At 33.9% G+C, this 19,134-nt stretch overlaps 1 protein-coding gene across 4 annotated transcripts in view; it reads right to left on the reverse strand.

The window, feature by feature from the left end:
- Positions 1-19,134, reverse strand: part of LOC110029139 (snRNA-activating protein complex subunit) — a 79,330-nt gene that overhangs the window by 57,230 nt on the left and 2,966 nt on the right. For 2 of the 4 annotated variants that reach the window (XM_020731290.1, XM_020731291.1), the window contains exons 2-5: positions 15,677-15,880; positions 14,986-15,035; positions 14,817-14,883; positions 14,680-14,741 (exon numbers count right to left, since the gene is read on the reverse strand). In XM_020731290.1, coding sequence (XP_020586949.1) covers positions 14,680-14,741; positions 14,817-14,883; positions 14,986-15,035; positions 15,677-15,820 — 323 coding nt within the window. In that variant the 5' untranslated portion in view covers positions 15,821-15,880. The remainder of the gene's footprint in view (positions 1-14,679; positions 14,742-14,816; positions 14,884-14,985; positions 15,036-15,676; positions 15,881-19,134) is intronic. The other 2 variants (XM_020731292.1, XM_020731293.1) reach the window with 2 other exon arrangements.

The following is a 19,134-nucleotide window of genomic DNA, read 5'->3' on the forward strand; positions in this document are numbered from 1 at the left end:
CTCTTAACGGTTTGTTCTGACATTACTATTAAAATCTCTTTTCATTATTTTTGATTTTCATACCAAATATTTATTTTAACACGCTTCATACAACTCTGGTTTTATGAGCACACCTCCTTGGTCCTGCCAGTAGTTCCTGAGGCTAGACCCCGAATGCTAAGATGACCAGTAAATTTTAGATGGAATGCTTTATAGATTCAACTAGCGTTCAACATGCTCAGTCCTACCGAGGTTTATTAAATAAATTTAAATAGTAGTTGGTAAAGTAGTCATGTCATACATTGATTGCCCCTGATTGTGTGTTATTTTTTTTTTTGGCAGATGTATGATTATTTTCTTGATTTAAAGGAAAGTGAATATCACTTACTTGCCAATTCCCTTGTAGAGCCCTCCAGTTCAGCAAAGTTTCTCCCACAACGGGAAACACTTTCCAGTCCACAGTCACCCATGCATGTTGAGGTCTCCTCTATAGTACCTTATTATATTGGTACTCAACCATCCGACAGTCATACATATGAACAGTCGAATCAAAGAATGTGACAAACACTTGGATTTAAAGAGATCCACAGTTTATTGAAATACCAACAAAAAATAATATTGGATTTTCAAGTATCCGTTGACAGTCGTCTGAATCAGTTAGAGAATATAGTTTTGGAATTTCAAGACTTTGTTCATAGTGGATTGACAATGTTAGAGAGTACGGTGACCGACCTAAAGTGTCATGTCGTGAGATAGAGAAAACAATTAAACAAACAGATGTGGAATTGCCGAGAAGATGGGTTAAAGAATCCCCACAAAGAAGCTTGATCAAAAGGATTAAGGGTATGTTAAATAGAAGAAAAAAGTCCCTCAGCTCCCCATATGTTGTTTTTGAAAGAAAGCGAAAAAAAGAACCCATAAAGGAATCAGTTGAAAATATACAAGAAGAGGAAGCAGTTGTAGACCAGCGAACTGAGTCTCAAGAAGAGGTTGAATTTGTACATAAGGAGGTGGAGGAGCACCAGCCAATCAGTCATTATGTTAGTGAGGACTACCCAGACAAGATATGGAATGTTTTGTTTAATTATTTAAATATGTGCAGTAAATATTATGATTAGCTTATCTTACAGGTCCAGCCAGCACCACAAGTAATCGACTTTCCTGCTAGGGATAAATTTCCTGATTATATGCGGGAAACAATTGATATATGTTGTAGAAAATATACGAACTTGTTAGTTCATATAATTTTTTGTTAATGTTCATCATTAATTTTGTAACCGTTAAGTAAAGTAATTTTATATTTCCAATGCAGGGGTGACATTTTAATTGATATGGGACATGTTTCGGTGTCGCAATGTTATCTCGATGAATTTTTGGGAAACGGTTGGTTAGACAATGAACATGTTGATTGTTTTTTCATGTTGATGGAGAATAAACAGTGTAATGCACCACATCTATATAGATCGTATATATATGTATCGTCATACCACTGGTTAAGCTTATAAAGTTGTGCAGACAAGTTTTATTCCAGCTAATATCAATCTTACATGACCATACGTTGAATGGTATTATGTTCTCCTTGATGCAGTTGTATAAACAAAGTAACGTGAAACCCTTCGTTGCACACATACAAAGGATGTTATCCCGAATACAGAGTTAATATTGATACCTGTAATAAATAATCAACATTGGATACTCATTGTTAGGACACTAAATGAGAGTAAATGGAGAGTTTATGACTCCTTATCCAACATGATGCATTTGGCCATCACCCAAAGCATTGTAAGTATTAATTATTGACAGATTGAGCATTTTTAAATATACAGTTAATGACTCATCTTTAGTTAATGAATCATCTTTAAATATTTATTTAATGAATCATCTTTAAATATACATATTGAGCATTTCTTAAAGGATACCAGTGAAGCTTTCGAGGATAATTTGAGAAAGTGGTCAATTATAATGACTAAGGGAATACCGATGCAAAGTAATAGTTATGATTGCGGTGTTTATGTTTGTAAATATATGGAAACACTTGTTCAAAAAGAGAAGGTAAATTGGGTGGAAAAAAATGACTGGCAGGAATTGATGCTGTGAGATATTCCTTGAATTATTAGTAAGCTTAAATGTATATCCTTATTACAGATTAAAAAGTATGTTGTGAGATACTAGCCAAAATTACTATGAGAATTTAAGGGTGGGTCCTTGAGCCGATACAAATTAACTGTAGCCACATAATGAAACAGACATCCATATTAACAGAGTTGAGAGCAGAGCAGACATACAAAAACTTTATAAAATTTAGTTCTCATAATGTCCATAAGAGAGTTTCCTCTAACCCAAGGGTAATGAAACAGACAGATGTTAATGTCAGCCGATATGATTGGGAGAAACCTCATATTAAGCCAAAACAACAAGATCAGAAAATCTCCAAAAGAAAGCAAAAAAAAACAAGATCTCTTCAAAAGGGAGAACCCTCATATACCAATTCCATGACAAGAGAATTTCATCTTAAATATAATGATGACATATTCAATATAAATGCATCAATAATGTTGCCGTAAATATAAATTCCCTACATACATCCTCTTCGATAAAATTTCAATATTGTCTGCAAATATCTAGATACATCCTCAAAAAAAATTACTCCAAAAATAATGCCGAAACAAAATTGTCATCCACTCATAATTGTTGCTTACATCCTGATTAGAACCTATGTGAAAAAATAAAGTAACATATTTGTAAATCATCAAAAATAAAAATCTTTAAATTAAAGAATATGTCAAATTACTTACTGATCATGTATTGAATCTGTCATTATTGCAGTGTATGATTCTCTGTGCCTTGGAGGAAAGAAATTTTGCATTTGAAAGAACCAAAAATATTATAATAACATACAGAAAACATTAAAACTAAACCAATGGTTATTATTATTTTTGATTATATATTGACCTGTGTTAGAAAATCGGGCAGTGACGACATGTTTGGATAAGATTTGAAACCTTCGGGTTATTGACTGTTTGAAACTTCATTCGGTTTACCTGTTCAAGTGTTTATGAGTATGAAACTCATTATTGGCTAAAACACCCCAAAATAAACAAAATATTTTATCAAAAAATACCTTTTGCTCTTTTATTTCTCTCCAGTAACCTTTTAGCCTGGCATTGGCATTCTTTTAGGTCACATTTTGGCGGGATCAACAAGATTTGATTGGTTATTAACCGATTTTTTGTTTTTTTTAGTTTGTTTCCCCGACTTTCAACCTCTTCTACTTATTATATTATCAATATCTAACGATAATTTTTTCATTAAATCCTTCATGCACTGTTCAGCCTTTTCATTTTCCTTGGTTTTATTAATACATAGATATGACATTTTTTGTATGTGTGTTTCGAATATTATGCTACATTTAACATCATTCTACATTTGTGACTGTTAGAAATGTTTGTATGCATCATTGTTATACACATCTCTTTACATTTGCGGACCATCTCAATAAGAGATATTTATCTGGGATCTTCTTAATGTGTAAAAAATTTAATACTCGTAGAGAGTGAGCACATAATAAACCCATCATTTCGAATTTTCTGCAGCTACATTGCACATCCGAACTGAAAGGATCATAATTTACAACCTAAGTTTTGTTTGTGGTGTGATCATCCAAATTATTATTAAAAAATTTATTTTCATTGTTTACAAAGACGTGTAATTGGAGACCACATGACCATGAATAAACTCTTCCACAAATATATTATAGAGCTTCCTTGAGTAAAATACAGATGTCTGTCTCAATATAGGGCTGCTTTTAGCAACTTGAGTGATCACAAATTGATCGGACTTATAATCTTCATCCTTCTCGTTACGCATTTATGTTCTCATGACTTGTTCAGGACCCAAAAAACAATCAGTAATAGAGTTTGTGGGCTTCGCGACACCATGACAAAAATTATTCGTTGATTCTCTTCTCTAGGTGGATAAAATTCTCATTCCAAATACATCCTTATTAAAGGTTGTAGCACACTTATCTCTGATGTTGTACATCTCATCTAACCAAACGTTGTCTTGTAGATTACAACTCTCAATCATCATCTCCCATGAATTATTAAATTCCTCTTCAGACTTGCATTTGCTCATACTATAATCATACACTTATAAAAAAGATTAGCTACTATTTTATTCGTTAATCTGTAGTGAAATTTTGTAGACAACTTCTTATATATGTGTCACTGGCATAATTTATGTTTTGTATTTGACAAGATTTGTTCTATGGCTTTTCCCATTGTCTGGTTCTGATCAATATATATTGTAATTGGATGATTGTCGCCCACAATATGGATAAAAGTTTTAAAATGTCATTTGAAGGACTCTTGTCTTCTCCCTGATAAAAAACCAACGCCAAAGAAAATACTCCCTCAATTGTGATTAACACCAACAAAAGGAACACAACACAAGTTATATCTATTTAATTTGTAGCTAGTATCAAAAATGATAACATCACTAAAGCAATCATAATTATGTCTGGAAGTGCCGTCACACCAAAAAAAACTATTTAGCCTACCACTTTCATCAATTTCGAAGTCCCACTCAAACATGTTATCCTCAGCACGTCTCTCTATGAAAAAAGTTGCAATAAAGCATTGGCATTGCCATTTTCAATTATACATCTCATATCTCTTTGAATGAAATTAAAGGCATCTATCTTAGTGCACTCCAGGTTCTCAGCTCCCCCAATTTCTGTGGCTAGAAAGTTAAGCGCATCTCTAGGTCTTATCTCTGACTGTGTAATCGATCTGAGAACCTCTGCATTCACTTCGCTCATCTTTCTACTAGACCGCAAGAGATGCTTATCACCGGGATTTGCTAAGGAGTGGTTATGAGACTCAATGAATTTTTTAACTATCTAATTGCCTTTAACATTAATTGTGTAACGAATCATTGTCGGACAACTGCTTCTTGTGTCTGTTTTTTTTGTATTTAACAATTTGTGGCCTTCAACTCTTTCTTGAAACTTGCTCTCCCACAAACAAATTCTCTGTCTTAAGATTCCTGGAGTTACACCAGAACGCGTCGTGCTCCTTACGGACACTAAATCTGATATGATGAGCGTAAGCACAATATACTTCGTAAGCTTCTTTGTCATTGTGGACAACCGTTTCAAGTAAAAGATTTGTACTTTGATCTTCACATTTAGCTTCACTTTCATCAAACTGCAAAAAATATAAAACTATATTAAACTACTATTAAACTACCCTACAAACATTTTACTACAACAAACAACCATACAAATAAGAAACACACAAAACAAGTAAGAACATTGTAATAAACCCTAATTAGCACAGCACAACAAACAAAACAAAAATCACAACTTTACAAACATTCACCTCCATAATATTCTTACAAATCATACAACAAATAAGATCACCCTAAAAGCAAACAACATTTTAATAAAAACTGAAGAAATCTCTACTTCAAAACACACCAAGGAAATCAGCAAGAAACACACCAACGAAAACACCAAATAAACAGACCTAAACACACCAAGAAACAAAGATATCCCGGTAGAAAAAACACAAAGATATTTTTCTAAAAAAAAAATACAGAACTACAGACATAGAATTAATATACCTCCACTTTAACATAGACTTGTTCTCTGTTGGATAGAAATATATCTTCTCCTTCCCGGCAAGAGACGAAATGCCAGTTTGTGCGGTCCATCTTCAACATCAAAATGTAATAAAACAGTAAACCCTAGCTTTCTGCTGCTTAAATAGTAACATTCTCGCGCTCTGATTTTTTAAAGAAGATTATCACGCGGTTAGAACATTCTCACATTCTGACTTTTTTAAAGAAGGGTTCACGGAGATTACAGCCAAGTTACAAACCCGCGGTACCTTGCTTTGGATGTTACAGAAACGTTACACGGAAGTTATATTTCGTCATGCGGAGTGCAGAGATTATCGGGCAGTTACACGGCCTCGGTACAGCGGGCAGTGTAGGTTACTGCGTCAGTTACAGCTCAGTTATGAGTCGTTTATACTGCTAGGTTACACGCGTTGTATGAACTCTCGGTTACAGCTCAGTTATAACTAGTTTATACTGCTAGGTTACACGGCGATGCATTCAATCTCGGTTACAGCTCAGTTATAGCTCGTTTATAACTGTTGTACCACGGTAACGGCCCGCTCGGTTACACAGCCTGTACGAGTCGGTTATAACTCTATTATAACCGAGCGGGTCGGGTCGAAGGGTCGCGTTTGAAATAAAGGCGGTGGGACCGACTCCGCTGATTTGTGAAGCCGCCATTGGCGGGCGCTGCGTACGTCGTACATAGGCAAATTTTTTCCCTGGACCACAAACCACGCATTGTGCCCAAACTCCCTGCTTCTTTGGCTCCAGCCCTAGAACAGCTTCCTTCCCTTCTTTCACAAACACAAACACCTCTGCCTTGAACTAAGCAGAAATCTAGCAACGCCATTTACTTGTTTCACATGACAGAAACGCGCAAACTCCCGCTCATATTATGCTCGAGTAGCTCGACTCAGTTGTTATTCATCTCCACTATCTCATGCGAACTCCCCCTAGCAGCATGATCACGCTTCCATGTTCGCATGTTAAAACTTAGCTCTTCTTCCCTATGATCCTTTCAGTTGTTCCTGCCTCTTTGTACTACGAACAAAGAACAAGCACAAGCCATTCGATCCTTCCCTCTTCTCCATTCTACGATCCCGAGTCAAACCCTCCATTCTGCTCGCTTGTCCGTGTCATCCAACCTCAATATTTTGCACCTTCCTATTCGAACGCTTCCCCTATGATTCGCATGAACAAACCAATGCCCGAGCTCAATTTCGCTTCCCTTTGTCGCATGATTCGCAAGCTTTGCTTCTTGATCCTCGTGCATGCAAGTCGTGATTTCCCCTTCGATTCGCATGCGACAAAGCCGAAGCCCCTGGCCATAGGTCTTTAATTCTTCGCCAACCATCATCATCACCTCACAAACGAGAAAGTACTCTATGTGAAGTCCGTAGGCAGTTTTGATTACGGACTTCGGTAATATTATGACAGTATTACCCACATTATAATATTATTTTTATAAGGAAAAAAAAAAAACCTTTTTGGCCATAAAAGAACCCGGACTAAAACGCAACCTGAACCACTATATTAAAAAACTCAAAACCCGAGCCTGCATTTTTATTTCGAGCAAAAAATCTGGGGTTCAATTTCATTCGGGATCACGCTTTCCTCCATTGCATCACCAACAAGTTTTCATTTCACCTATGCATGGCAAGTGAGTCGCCCGCCTCTCGTCTGCGTCATAATTTCTCCTCTCAATCGCCAAGGTAATACCATCCCGCGATTTTCAATTTCATCGTTCTACGTCATTGTCAAACTCTCACGTAAACTCATTACTCATTTTTTAGAGTTTTCGTGGGATGTCAAAACATGAAATGGAAGAAACAAAGGGCAAAGGAAGGAGTCATGGAGTTTCAAGGTAAAGAGTTTCGGGTTTGAAAAAAATGGGTTATGCTTATTTGTCAGTGTTTAATTTTAAGTTGTATAAATGTAAAATTAAAACTTAAAATTTAAGGTTGTAAAATTAAAACTTAAAATTTGAGCTTATATATCATCATATTTTTAAAAATTTTACATATGTTCCTGCCACCTTCAAAGTCAATTACTGTGATATTTAAGGGTTTAAAAGAATATGGTGATTGAATAATAATTAAAGAATGTGAAGATATAATAGTAATAATAAGAAACTATAATGGTATATGAGTAAAATTTCCTTTTAATTTAGTTGGTATTTAATGTTAATGTGGAGTTTGGTTTGAAGAGTAAAAATTTGATGCATGATTTTAGGGCAAGATTTAAATTAGATAATTTAACCTTAAGGGTTGTTTGCACGGACAAACAAAAATAAATTTAAATTGAGCCAAAACATAAATTCTTCACATTTTTTGCTTAGCACACGTGCACCAAAATAAACACTATAATTGAGCAAAAATCTATCCCATAATATTTCATGCCTAAAATTTGAGTCATATACAATCATGACTTGATAAAGTTCATTTGTTCAATGTGTGAGTGAGGAAAGGCACAACAGATAACCCCAATATCACATCAATACCACATCAATACCACACCAATATCACACAAACCACACAAGCATTGATTCACCCCCAATACCACCTCAATACAAAATGCGTTGATTCACCCCCAATATCACCTCAATAACACTCCAATATCATCCCAATGTCACATAAATACTACCTCGATATCACCCCAATACCTCATGCATTGATTCATCTCAAAATCACTCCAATACTACCCCAATATCACCCTGATATTGCCCCCTTTCACCACCTCAACAATAACACCCCAATACCACTCGAATACTACCCCCAACACCACCTTAGAAATATCACTCCAATACCACCCTAATATCACCTCAATACCACATGCATTGATTCACCCCCAAGACCTCAACAATACCACCTCAATACCACATGTATTGGTTCACTCTCAATACCAATACCACTCCAATACAACATGCATTGATTCACATTCAACACCACCTCAACAAAATCACCCCAAAACTACCTCAATATCACTCCAATACCACATGCATTGATTCACCCCCAAGACCTCAACAATATCAACTTAATATCACTCCAATAACATGTCAATATCACCCTCAATATCACCCCAATATCACCTCAATACCGCAAACATTGATCCATCCAAAAATCTTAAAAAAAACAAACAAATTTATATATTTGTATGCATTTGTTTATATGTACTGATTTTTCATATGATAATAAAAATTTGAATGCTACGTGCATTATTTATATATGTTTTACAGTTCTATCTTTTAACATAATGAATTTGTCATTTCTTTGAATTGTTTTGTAAGGATTTAAGTGCAAGGATGCTTGCATGTAGACACAGACATTCCATTATCAAAGTAGTATGTGACCAAATATGTGGAAGCCTGAACGATGAAGCTATAATCATTCCTCCATATCAACAAGAAATACACTGACACTCTAACATCTGAAATATTGGGATGTTAATGAGAAGGTTTTCAAGATCGGTGGAAAAACATTGGGCTTTACTGTTGATGAGGTTGCACTTATAATAGAAATGCCCAATAGAGGGGAACCCGTAATTTGGGACAAATCTGTACTGTCAAGCATAACTTCATTACAAATAAAGAATGATCTCATTCGCATTGTAATAGGGGAGTATATCGATCTTGATGTTGAGTTGATTATTAAATTTATTTTGTCAAACTTATTTTTTGACTCAAGCAACTATAACGTGTCGAGCGGACGGTACACGTTTGCTGAAGATGTGCATAATTTTCTTAATTTCAACTAGTCAAGTGTCATATTGGATTATCTTGTCGAGCAAATTGATATTATTGCTTAGAAAATAAGGCGGCAACAATCGCTTGGCTACATGAATGGATTTGTTGTCTTGCTGAGAGTGAGCATTTTATATGTTTCAAAACACCTGACTTATTTTTTTAATCAACACTTGCTTACATCATCGATTTAAGCACATCTTTGTTGATATCACTAATACTCCGGCTTGACCTCAGCAGATGTTGGTCACTTGACTCTGCTAAGAAAAGGTAATAAAACTCAATAAATTTTTTAACCTTTCAATTGTCATCCATGTCAACATCGTATCGAATCATGGCTAGACAACCAGTTTTGGTGTCTGCTCTTTTAAAATTAAACATGCTATCCTTTTTATAACCAGGTTTACCACATAAGAAGTCTTTTGACTAGATATTCCTTGATCATTTCGAACTGCGAATCCAATTTGATGTGCATAAACACAATACAATTCGTACACCTCATTTTCATTATGCACAATGGTGCTAAGCAATTTGTCAACAATTCAATCATTATCCAAAATGTATGGCTCACAAGACTGCACATACAAACATATGATTTATAAATTGCAAGAATCCAAAATGTTATAATATTGAAGTGGAATTAGGGTGGTATTGATGTGGTACTAGGGTGGTATTGAATGTTTTGTGTTAAGATAATATTAGGGTGGTATTGATGTGATTTTGGGGGTTTTGTAGCAAGATACTATTAAGGTGGTACTGGGGTGGTATTGATGTGATATTATATTAGTATTAATGTGGTATTGAGGATATTGTGTCAAGATATTTTTTGGGTGATATTTGGGTGGTATTGATGTGGTATTGGGGTGGTATTGAGAGTTTTGTGCCAAGATACTATCGAAGTGGTATTGAGGTGGTATTAGAAGTTTTGTGCTAAGATAATATTGGGGCGACATTAAGTTGGTATTGATGTGATATTGAGGTGGCATGGAGGGTTTTGTGCCAAGATATTTTTGAGGCGGTATTGGGTGGTATTGGGTCGTATTGAGGTGGCATTGGGATGGTATGTTGATTTATGGGAGAATATACTATTGGGATAATATTGAGGTAATATTGGGGCAGTATTCATGTGGTATTATGTTGTGCACTTCGCATGGTCTTGAGATGGAGAAGATTTAGAGTTTTTAAACACAAATGCACCAACTATCATGTTGTTGGCATTTACTATTTAAAAAAGTGATGGTGTATGCTATTGTTATACTTAAATTATTGTGAGAAAAAAATGAAAGTTTGTAATATCAACATGACATGATTTAAACTACAGAAGAGCAAGAGCAAAAAAACAAAACAATGTAATGATTTCAAAACTCACCTTCATTTTATTCTTGTCATCACTTTGAGAACTCTCCATCTTCAAAATTAATCTGTTGTGGATTTTATTGTAGTCTTCATCTCCTCAATGTGCAACAGCAAGTCTTAAATGAAAACCTAAAACGCCAAAAAGAAATAATGGTGGTTGTGTAACCGAAAAGAGATTGGGCGCAAGTATTTGAACATGATTTATTCCATATATATTTTAGAGGTTGTTTTTCCGTAATATTTTTGGGTTGTGTTTCAGACCAAGTTCATTTACCTCCAAAAGAAACATTTTTTCCCTATAAAAATCATATTATAATGTGGGTCAACCTTATAGACAGCTAGGCGAAACATTACTGGAGTCCAAACGCAAAAGTGCATCCGGACTCCGCACAGAATAATTTCCCCTCAAAAACAAGATAATTGAAGGTCTACACAGGTCTTATAGAGTAGTAGGTCATAAGATACCTCTACAGCATAATGTCCCACAACACGGTCCCCCACAAGCCGACACTACCCGAATATCTCCTAAGTGATATAGATGTCAGAAGCTGCCGAAATTCTTTGTGACTTGAACTTGCAAATACTTTGAAAATGTAAACCATTTAAACTTATTAAAATAATTTAAAAATATTAACCATTTGAAATTATTAAAATAATTAAAAAACTTGATCTATTTGAACTTTAAAAAGACACAAAAATAAAAATAAAGGAAAATATAAAATAAATTATGAGCTAAAGGACAAAATAATCACTTTAATTATCAGTTAAATTGTTTCAAATGAACCAAAATGAAGACAACCAAGGCTTGTATAAAAATTATGGAAATTCTATAAGTTCGTTAATGAGCATGAATTAACCCTTCAATAATTTTAAGAACGGTCAAAATAGTGCAATATAGTTAATCCTGAAGAAACTTAACTTTAAAAGAATCAGTACTTGGTAAATGAATACTATTATGTGATCTACTTGAAATACATAAAGAATAATATGAGCACATACATGTCATTTTTAAATAATCAACAATGACTTAATACATCTTTTCACCACCAAATCTATAATTCCGATTCGCAAGCAGACAGAAAGTGATCTTTTGAAATGTGATTTTGGGCACATTATAAAGATAAAATATACACTAAAATTTTCAATTACAAGACTTTAGCGAGTTTTAGGGTGACACTCAACTCCAAGGTGATGTCTTGAGATTATGTAAATGCTTTAAGATGTGTGCAAATAGTGGTTCAAATGTGTTCAAGCTACACACATGCATGTTAACAAATGAGACATTTATACAGTTAGAAATGTTAATTCTTACACTGAAATTTTAAGGTATTTTCCTAACCCTGATATAATGTCTTAAAATAGTGAAAGTATTTTAAAAAGTATGCAATTGAGTTATATGAGTATGCAGAATGTTCTTTCATATTTCGAAGTGCAAAAAGCACTAGATAATTATACACACGTGTGAAAAAATATAAGCATTTGTATTAAGCAAGTGTATTGAAATGCATGTATATTAGCAAAACAAGTCTACATGGGCTCCGACTATCATGTTAAAAAATTAGAATTGTTTTCCTTGAAAATACTATGCGGACTAATATGAAATTATTTTAAAATATATCGTTCTAAGTGTGTAAATCAAATTGAAAAACACGTATAAAAAAAGATCTTAACTAATTAGAATTAAATGAAAATATGGCACTTAAGAGAACATAATGAAAAAAAATGATTCATTTAGCTGACCCAACTTAATGGGATAAGAACTTATTGTTATTGTTGTTGTATAGATTTCTAAATTGTCCAAATATATGAAATTGAAAGCTTGCATATGCTCCAACTAGTATATAAATGCTCAAATACTATGTTAGAGAATTCTACGCAGGTAAACTTAAAATCATGCTTAAAATACATTCATGTCTCCGGCCAACAAGCTAAGCACATTATCACAAAGTTTGAGAATAGTAGACAGGTTAAGTTTAAACTTACACTCAAATAAATCTCGCTCTAAGAAGCATGCAAAGTTCTTTTGAAAAAATCTATTATTATTTTAAAAAATCACCTGTTTTAAAAATCAAACCAAATATAATCAAACTACACATGTCCTTAATAGAATTTTCTTGAAGAACAGGAGTTAGCGAGTCTAGTAATTTTAATAATGTCCAAATAATAAGAGTATATAATTTGAAAATCTAAATCACCTAGTTTGATCCTCCTTATTAGGACTGAAGTTGACAAAGCTAATATTTTATAGATATTTAGGTGTCAAACTTCCAAATAAATTGCAAACATAAGAGTCTTTAAATGTCCAAAATCCCTAATGAGATCATATTAATTATGAATCTCAACAAGAGGGGTTTGATTTTAAAATTAAATTTCAAATTTTATTTAAATGAACTCAAATGATATAAATTATTAACCCGATCCTCTGTAAGCAAGACAAAGTTGATGAGGTTCAGATTCAATCATGTGTCAATCTCAAACCCAATTCTTTGCAAGCAATATGTAAGTTGACAAGGTTCAAATCAACAACTAAATCCCTGGTAATGGTGAAGTTAATCGAAAATCTTAACCGTATTGGTCAACTTTCAAATTTATTATCAAATCAAATTCTCATAATAAAAAATCAAAACATGCAAGTTAAAATCAATCACCTAAAGGCTTGAAGCAGAAAAATCAAAACATTCATATTAAAATCAACCACTTAAAGGTTTAAAGCAAACTCTATGCATCATCCGCAATAGTTTATCGAGGTTGACATACTTTTGATTGACTCCATCTCACAAAGAGCAAATGTCATATCGAGTATATCACTATATTCATGCTCAAAATAAACTCGCACCACAAAAGATGTGCATCGGGTCCTCTGCTTGTATGGTTTGGCCAACGACTTCACAAAAAATAGTGTTCACGATTAGAGCCCTTTGACCGGGTGATTTACCGCAAAATAATATAATTAAATTGTGGTCAAAGTGACAGCCTGCATGTTCCCAAGCGGTTTTTATTCTTTGAGTCATAAACACTTTTTTAATTAATGTCCACTTAAATTTATCCATTTAGACAACCATTCAACACAGATCTACAATGTTCTCCTGAATAACGCAACTCATGATTACTGATAAGAACATTCGGTAAGGTTTGGTCAACCACCTCCTCTTACTAAGTATATCAGGTATCACAATGAACCAAGATGACAGAATCATGAGATCTTGATCAGGTTCGTCATCATTTCCCCCCTCAAACGCTTTAAGCTCAAGTTGATAAATTAATCAATCTAAAATCATAAATTTGTTGCTACTATGCGTTAAATATTCAATATTTAATAACTAGTATCAATCGAAAGTTTTCTCCCATCATCGAGAGGTTTGCTTAACCATAGAGGCTTGCGCCAATGATAAACCCTGAACCCCATATCAAAACATCCTCACAAAATAAAGGCAAAGTAACAAGTAGTGTCTTATTTACTAGTTCATGTGCCTTCTAGAAATTTGACCCGGAACAAACACAAAACTCTCAAAACATGAGAGTTAAGGATGCGAATTTTCAGAGCCCACAATTAACAGGAAAACTAATTCAAATGGGTTGGTCGACTTAATCATTTAATGAATCAATTTATGATAAATTACCTAAATTTAGTTTCCTAATTATTAATTTATAGCTAATCAGCACAATCCACTCTGATTAGTTTGATTACTCATTTTCTTTAATATTTAAATTACTAATCAACACAACATCAGATAGCCTAAAGTATCTTTAATTAATCTAATTTAATATATAGCTTTTCGCTAAACCATGCAAAGGGTTCATAGCAACATTTTCTTCATAAAATGTGGAGGAAAAAAAAACAATTTTCTAGAATGTCAACGCAAACCAAAGTTTCAAGCTGAACTTTCCCTAACAATAGCTTATCAGCTACTTGACAACCAACATATTTAGATAAATTTACTGATAAGAAGAAAGAAAAATCATTGCACAAGAAAACATACTGGTCATCAGCAGGATTTGCTTGTTCCAGAACTTGCAATGACTCGTCATTTCCGGAAGTATACTACAATCAACCATAACTAAAGTCTAAATTAGCACACAGATAAAATAAAAGATTAATTTCTCGAAAGTTATGCACCTCGAATTCTTCTTTCAGAGCCTTCCCTACCAACTCTTCCTCTGTAAAAACCTTGAGATCATCAATCCTGCAATTTTAAGTAAAAATATTAATATATATCTCTTGGAGAAAAGTTCAAATCAATACTTAAATTCCTAAACATATAAAATCAAATATAATTAATCCATACGAGAGCTCTTCGCTGAAATCATCAGCAAAAACCAGTTCAGCTTCCAGGTCCTACAAACAATGTGAAAAAAAATAATAATAATGTGCTATAGTTTTCCGCAATTCTGAATAAGTTTAGAGTAAGGTGTTCTTAGGTTTGATGAAATGGGTGTAAATTAAAACGAATGCATGGTTTTTAAAAGTTAGATGTTTGGTATGGATGAAAAGGGGATGCAATGTGAAATTTGAAGTATATGAAATTCAGCATTTAGCTCATTTACAATGTATCTGGAATTCGCTTGATTCTGACTAAATTCCAAATACATCGCAAAAGCTTTGCCTATCGACACCGATAGTCGCCTGCTACCATTTGCCCACCCCTAGCTCCACCCATCATCAGCCAAAGGCAGCCGCTCAGATCGATCGCCACCCCCACCCACTACCACCAATGGCTAACCGCCAATTTGTACAACTACCCGCCGCCCACCAGCCCTCGCCACCGCCCGCAACCACCTCAGCTAACTTTGTTATATATTGGTTTTATTTTCCTTCAAACCAAACATAAAAATATAAACACTTACATTTAGTTTACGCCAAATCAAACAACTCTAAAATGTTTCAAATACACTACATTTCAATTGCATTGCAATCCTTTTACAGTGCACCCCTTTTTCGGCAAACCAAATGATGGCCCCTTAAATCATCTAATTTACCTGTAGTTCTTGCAACAAGGAAGCTTTGAAATCAGGGACAGAGGTCATGGGGCCAACATGATTGGAAACAAAAATAGGGCCGCCGCAAGCAGCAGAAAGATATCTCCCATTGTCTTGATAGTAATCGTCTACAATCTCTTCCATAAGAAAATACCAGTGAACCTCCCTTTTTCCTTCAGGCGCCTAGACTTTGTATGATGTGATCTATTAATTTAAGAATTTTAGGCAATATAAGAGCAGTGTAAAGGTGAAATTAAATGATTGCGGGGCAGAAACCAAACAATTAGATTCTGAAGAGTGCCTACAGATTTTGTTCTTAGCTGTATTTATTGAAAAAAGTTGCAAAATGTTAAAAGTATTCCATAATCCCACACAAATTATATCTCCATGTAGCCAAGGAAAAGCAACCAAATAAGCTAACATCTCCTCTACATAACGTTCCTTTTTTTTTTCTTTTTTTTTTTTTTGGTGGGGAGTCATTTACAAAGGTAACACCCTATTCTTATGTATTAACATATCTAAAACCTTTACTTTAAATTTTATATGTATACCGCCAAAATCCTTCATATAACATTAAAAATACCACTATTTTAACTTTTAGAAAGTGATATACATCTTTTAATGAATGGGTAAAGTGGAATATATAAGTAAAAGTTAAAGTTTGAGTGTTAGATATGTAAATACATACGAATTGAGTGGTATGCATGTAAATATTACTTTTTTTTTCACCCCTTCAAGAGAACACTCTGCCTAGACGGCTCAGTTTTGGATTCACGAAACCAGATAGGGTTGTAAACGACCCGAGCTTGAGCAAGCTCAAGTTTGGCTCATGTTCAACTAGTTCAAAATCCAATACATTTGAAATCGACTCATGTTCGAAATTCTTCCATTGTGTTCGTGTTCAGCTCAATTTACATATTCTTATTCGTGTTCGTCTCGTGTTTGGCTCAAAATTTAACAATCAAAAATATTTTTTTTTTATTTTTTTTAAACACTTCCAATAAAAGAGAAAATACACAATAATGTCTGCTTTCAGTCATAGCCACATGTAACAGAAACCTTTCAAACCTTAGAGCCTTGTTTTTGCATTTAAACAACATCGTTAAAACGTTTTATTCTCGGTGTGAGGCTAAAAGCAGGGCAAGCCTTGAGTGTGACTTCCCCTAAAAGTAATTGGGCACAAAATTAAAGATCATAATGGCACCGGCCACCTCAAATAAATATTTATTATTTCTCTCAGTGATCCCATTATATTGAGAAATATCTACACAAGACCTATATAAATAATATCATGCCCCAAAAGATAAGAACTAAGAAAGGAATTAAAATATTTTTTAGCATTATATGTTTTAAAAACTTGAATTTTGCTTCGGAAGTAAGGATCGTGAAATAATATGATTGAATATGGTGACAATTTCAGATTTTTCTATCATAAGGTGTGTCCAAATAGTTCTTATATGATCATCTATGAATAATATCAATCTTTGTGCCTCATTTATATTTTTTACTTGGGAGGGTCCCCATATAGCACTATGAATTATAGCAAAAGAATGTGAGGGATTACCATGTAGTTTAGAATATACGTGTCTAGTATGCTTTGCGAATTGACATGTTTCACATTAATAGAAATCTGACTTGTTATTGATAAAAAAATTTGAAGATATTTTTTCAATATATGCAAAATTTAGATGACCTATGGAACAACCTTAAGATGCTTGGCTTTCAACTAAATCAGACTTACTGTTCAAAATTAAATTGACTTAATTTGAACTAGACTCAAAATTGCAACTTAACGGACAAACTTGTCTAATGATGAGTTTTTTTTTTTTTTTTTTTTTTTAGAAATATAGACCACCAAATATCTCAACACTATGAGTTCGGCATTGGAAGAGAGGTGTTTAGGTCGTTTGTGAGTCGGAGACTCATGAGAGGGCGGTTGGGGCAAGTTGAATCATTCACTTCATTAGCGAACAAAAGAGGAGAATAGTTATGTGATCTGCTCGAACTATTGAATAGAGTGATCCTCTGTGATATGCTTGAATGTTCAAACATTGCAATCTGGTCAAACGAAATAGACAAATGACAAAGCAGCAGCTCATGCATACAAGGCAATCTGTTTGAATGGAAGAGATGGGGCGACAAAGAAGTTGTTCATGTGTACGAGAGAAGGCGGAGCAATGGCTGTGGAATAGATTACGGCATCTCGAGCAAAAGCTAACGATAGAAGTTTCTCAAGGCTCTGATACCATGTGCAAATTATGAGAGAGATTTATATTACTCTCTAAATAATGAATTACATCCCGACATAGGTAATAAAGTGGCCGACATACCATTCCACAAATTAGAAAACTGGTATTCCTTTCAATTAGGAATCTCACAAAATTAGAAAACTAGAAAAATATAAAAATATCTAATAAAAGAAACAAACAAATATAAAATGATATTTTACATAAAATGAAATAAAATTCTTCCTAATAAAGCACACAGGTTAATTAATTCCAACATAAAGCCAATGGGCATACTGAAGTTTTTACTAAAATTATAATCCAACTAATTATAAAGTTATTATCTACAAACAAATTACAATAACATTATAATTACCAGATCGGCGTTGGACACATGGCTAAAGATTGTACACTAACAAAGTCGATTCCATATGCATGACATCAAGGCGGAGGCCATCCTTTGAAAGTTCAAATCACCCCACTACGTGTTGCTCTCAATCCCAAAATAAATAACATAAAACTAACAGTGGTTATATTGCCAATACTTATTGAATAATTAAATAAATGTTACGACTTACCACAAATTGAACGTATGTGTAGTTCATGGATAGTTAAAAAATAAATATTCTGCAAAACAATAATTATGTAAAAGTATAATTGCATTCTTGATTTAGAAAAAGCTTACGATAAGGTTCCAAGAGATATCCTTTGGAGAGTTCTCGAGAAGAAATGTGTTGATATGACTTATATTCAAGTCATTAAAGATATGTATAGTAAAGCTGTTACTTGTGTTCAAACTGAAGGAGTATTCACAAAATATTTTCCTATTTCTGTTGGTTTATATCAGGGATCGACTTTAAGCCCATATCTTTTTGCTTTAGTTATGGATGGTCTTACTGAACATCTACAGGAGGAAGTACCTTGGTGTATGTTTTTTTGCTGATGATATTCTTCTCGTGGATAAAACGAGAGAAAAAGCCCAGGAAAAACTTGAATTATGGAGGTCTACATTGGAGTCTAAAGGCCTTCGTTTAAGTAGAACTAAAACTGAATACATGGAATGCAATTTTAGTAGTAATAGCTCTAGTGACAGAAGTGTGACTTTGGGTGATCAAATTATTAAAAGGTGTGAACGATTAGATATCTTGGGTCCGTTGTCCAAAGCGATGGTGATATAGATGGGGATGTTAACAGTAGAATTCAAGTTGGTTGGTTGAAGTGGAGGAATGCTTC

Source organism: Phalaenopsis equestris, unplaced genomic scaffold (genome assembly GCF_001263595.1).
Source record: "Phalaenopsis equestris unplaced genomic scaffold, ASM126359v1 Scaffold000552, whole genome shotgun sequence".
Lineage (NCBI taxonomy): Eukaryota > Viridiplantae > Streptophyta > Magnoliopsida > Asparagales > Orchidaceae > Phalaenopsis > Phalaenopsis equestris.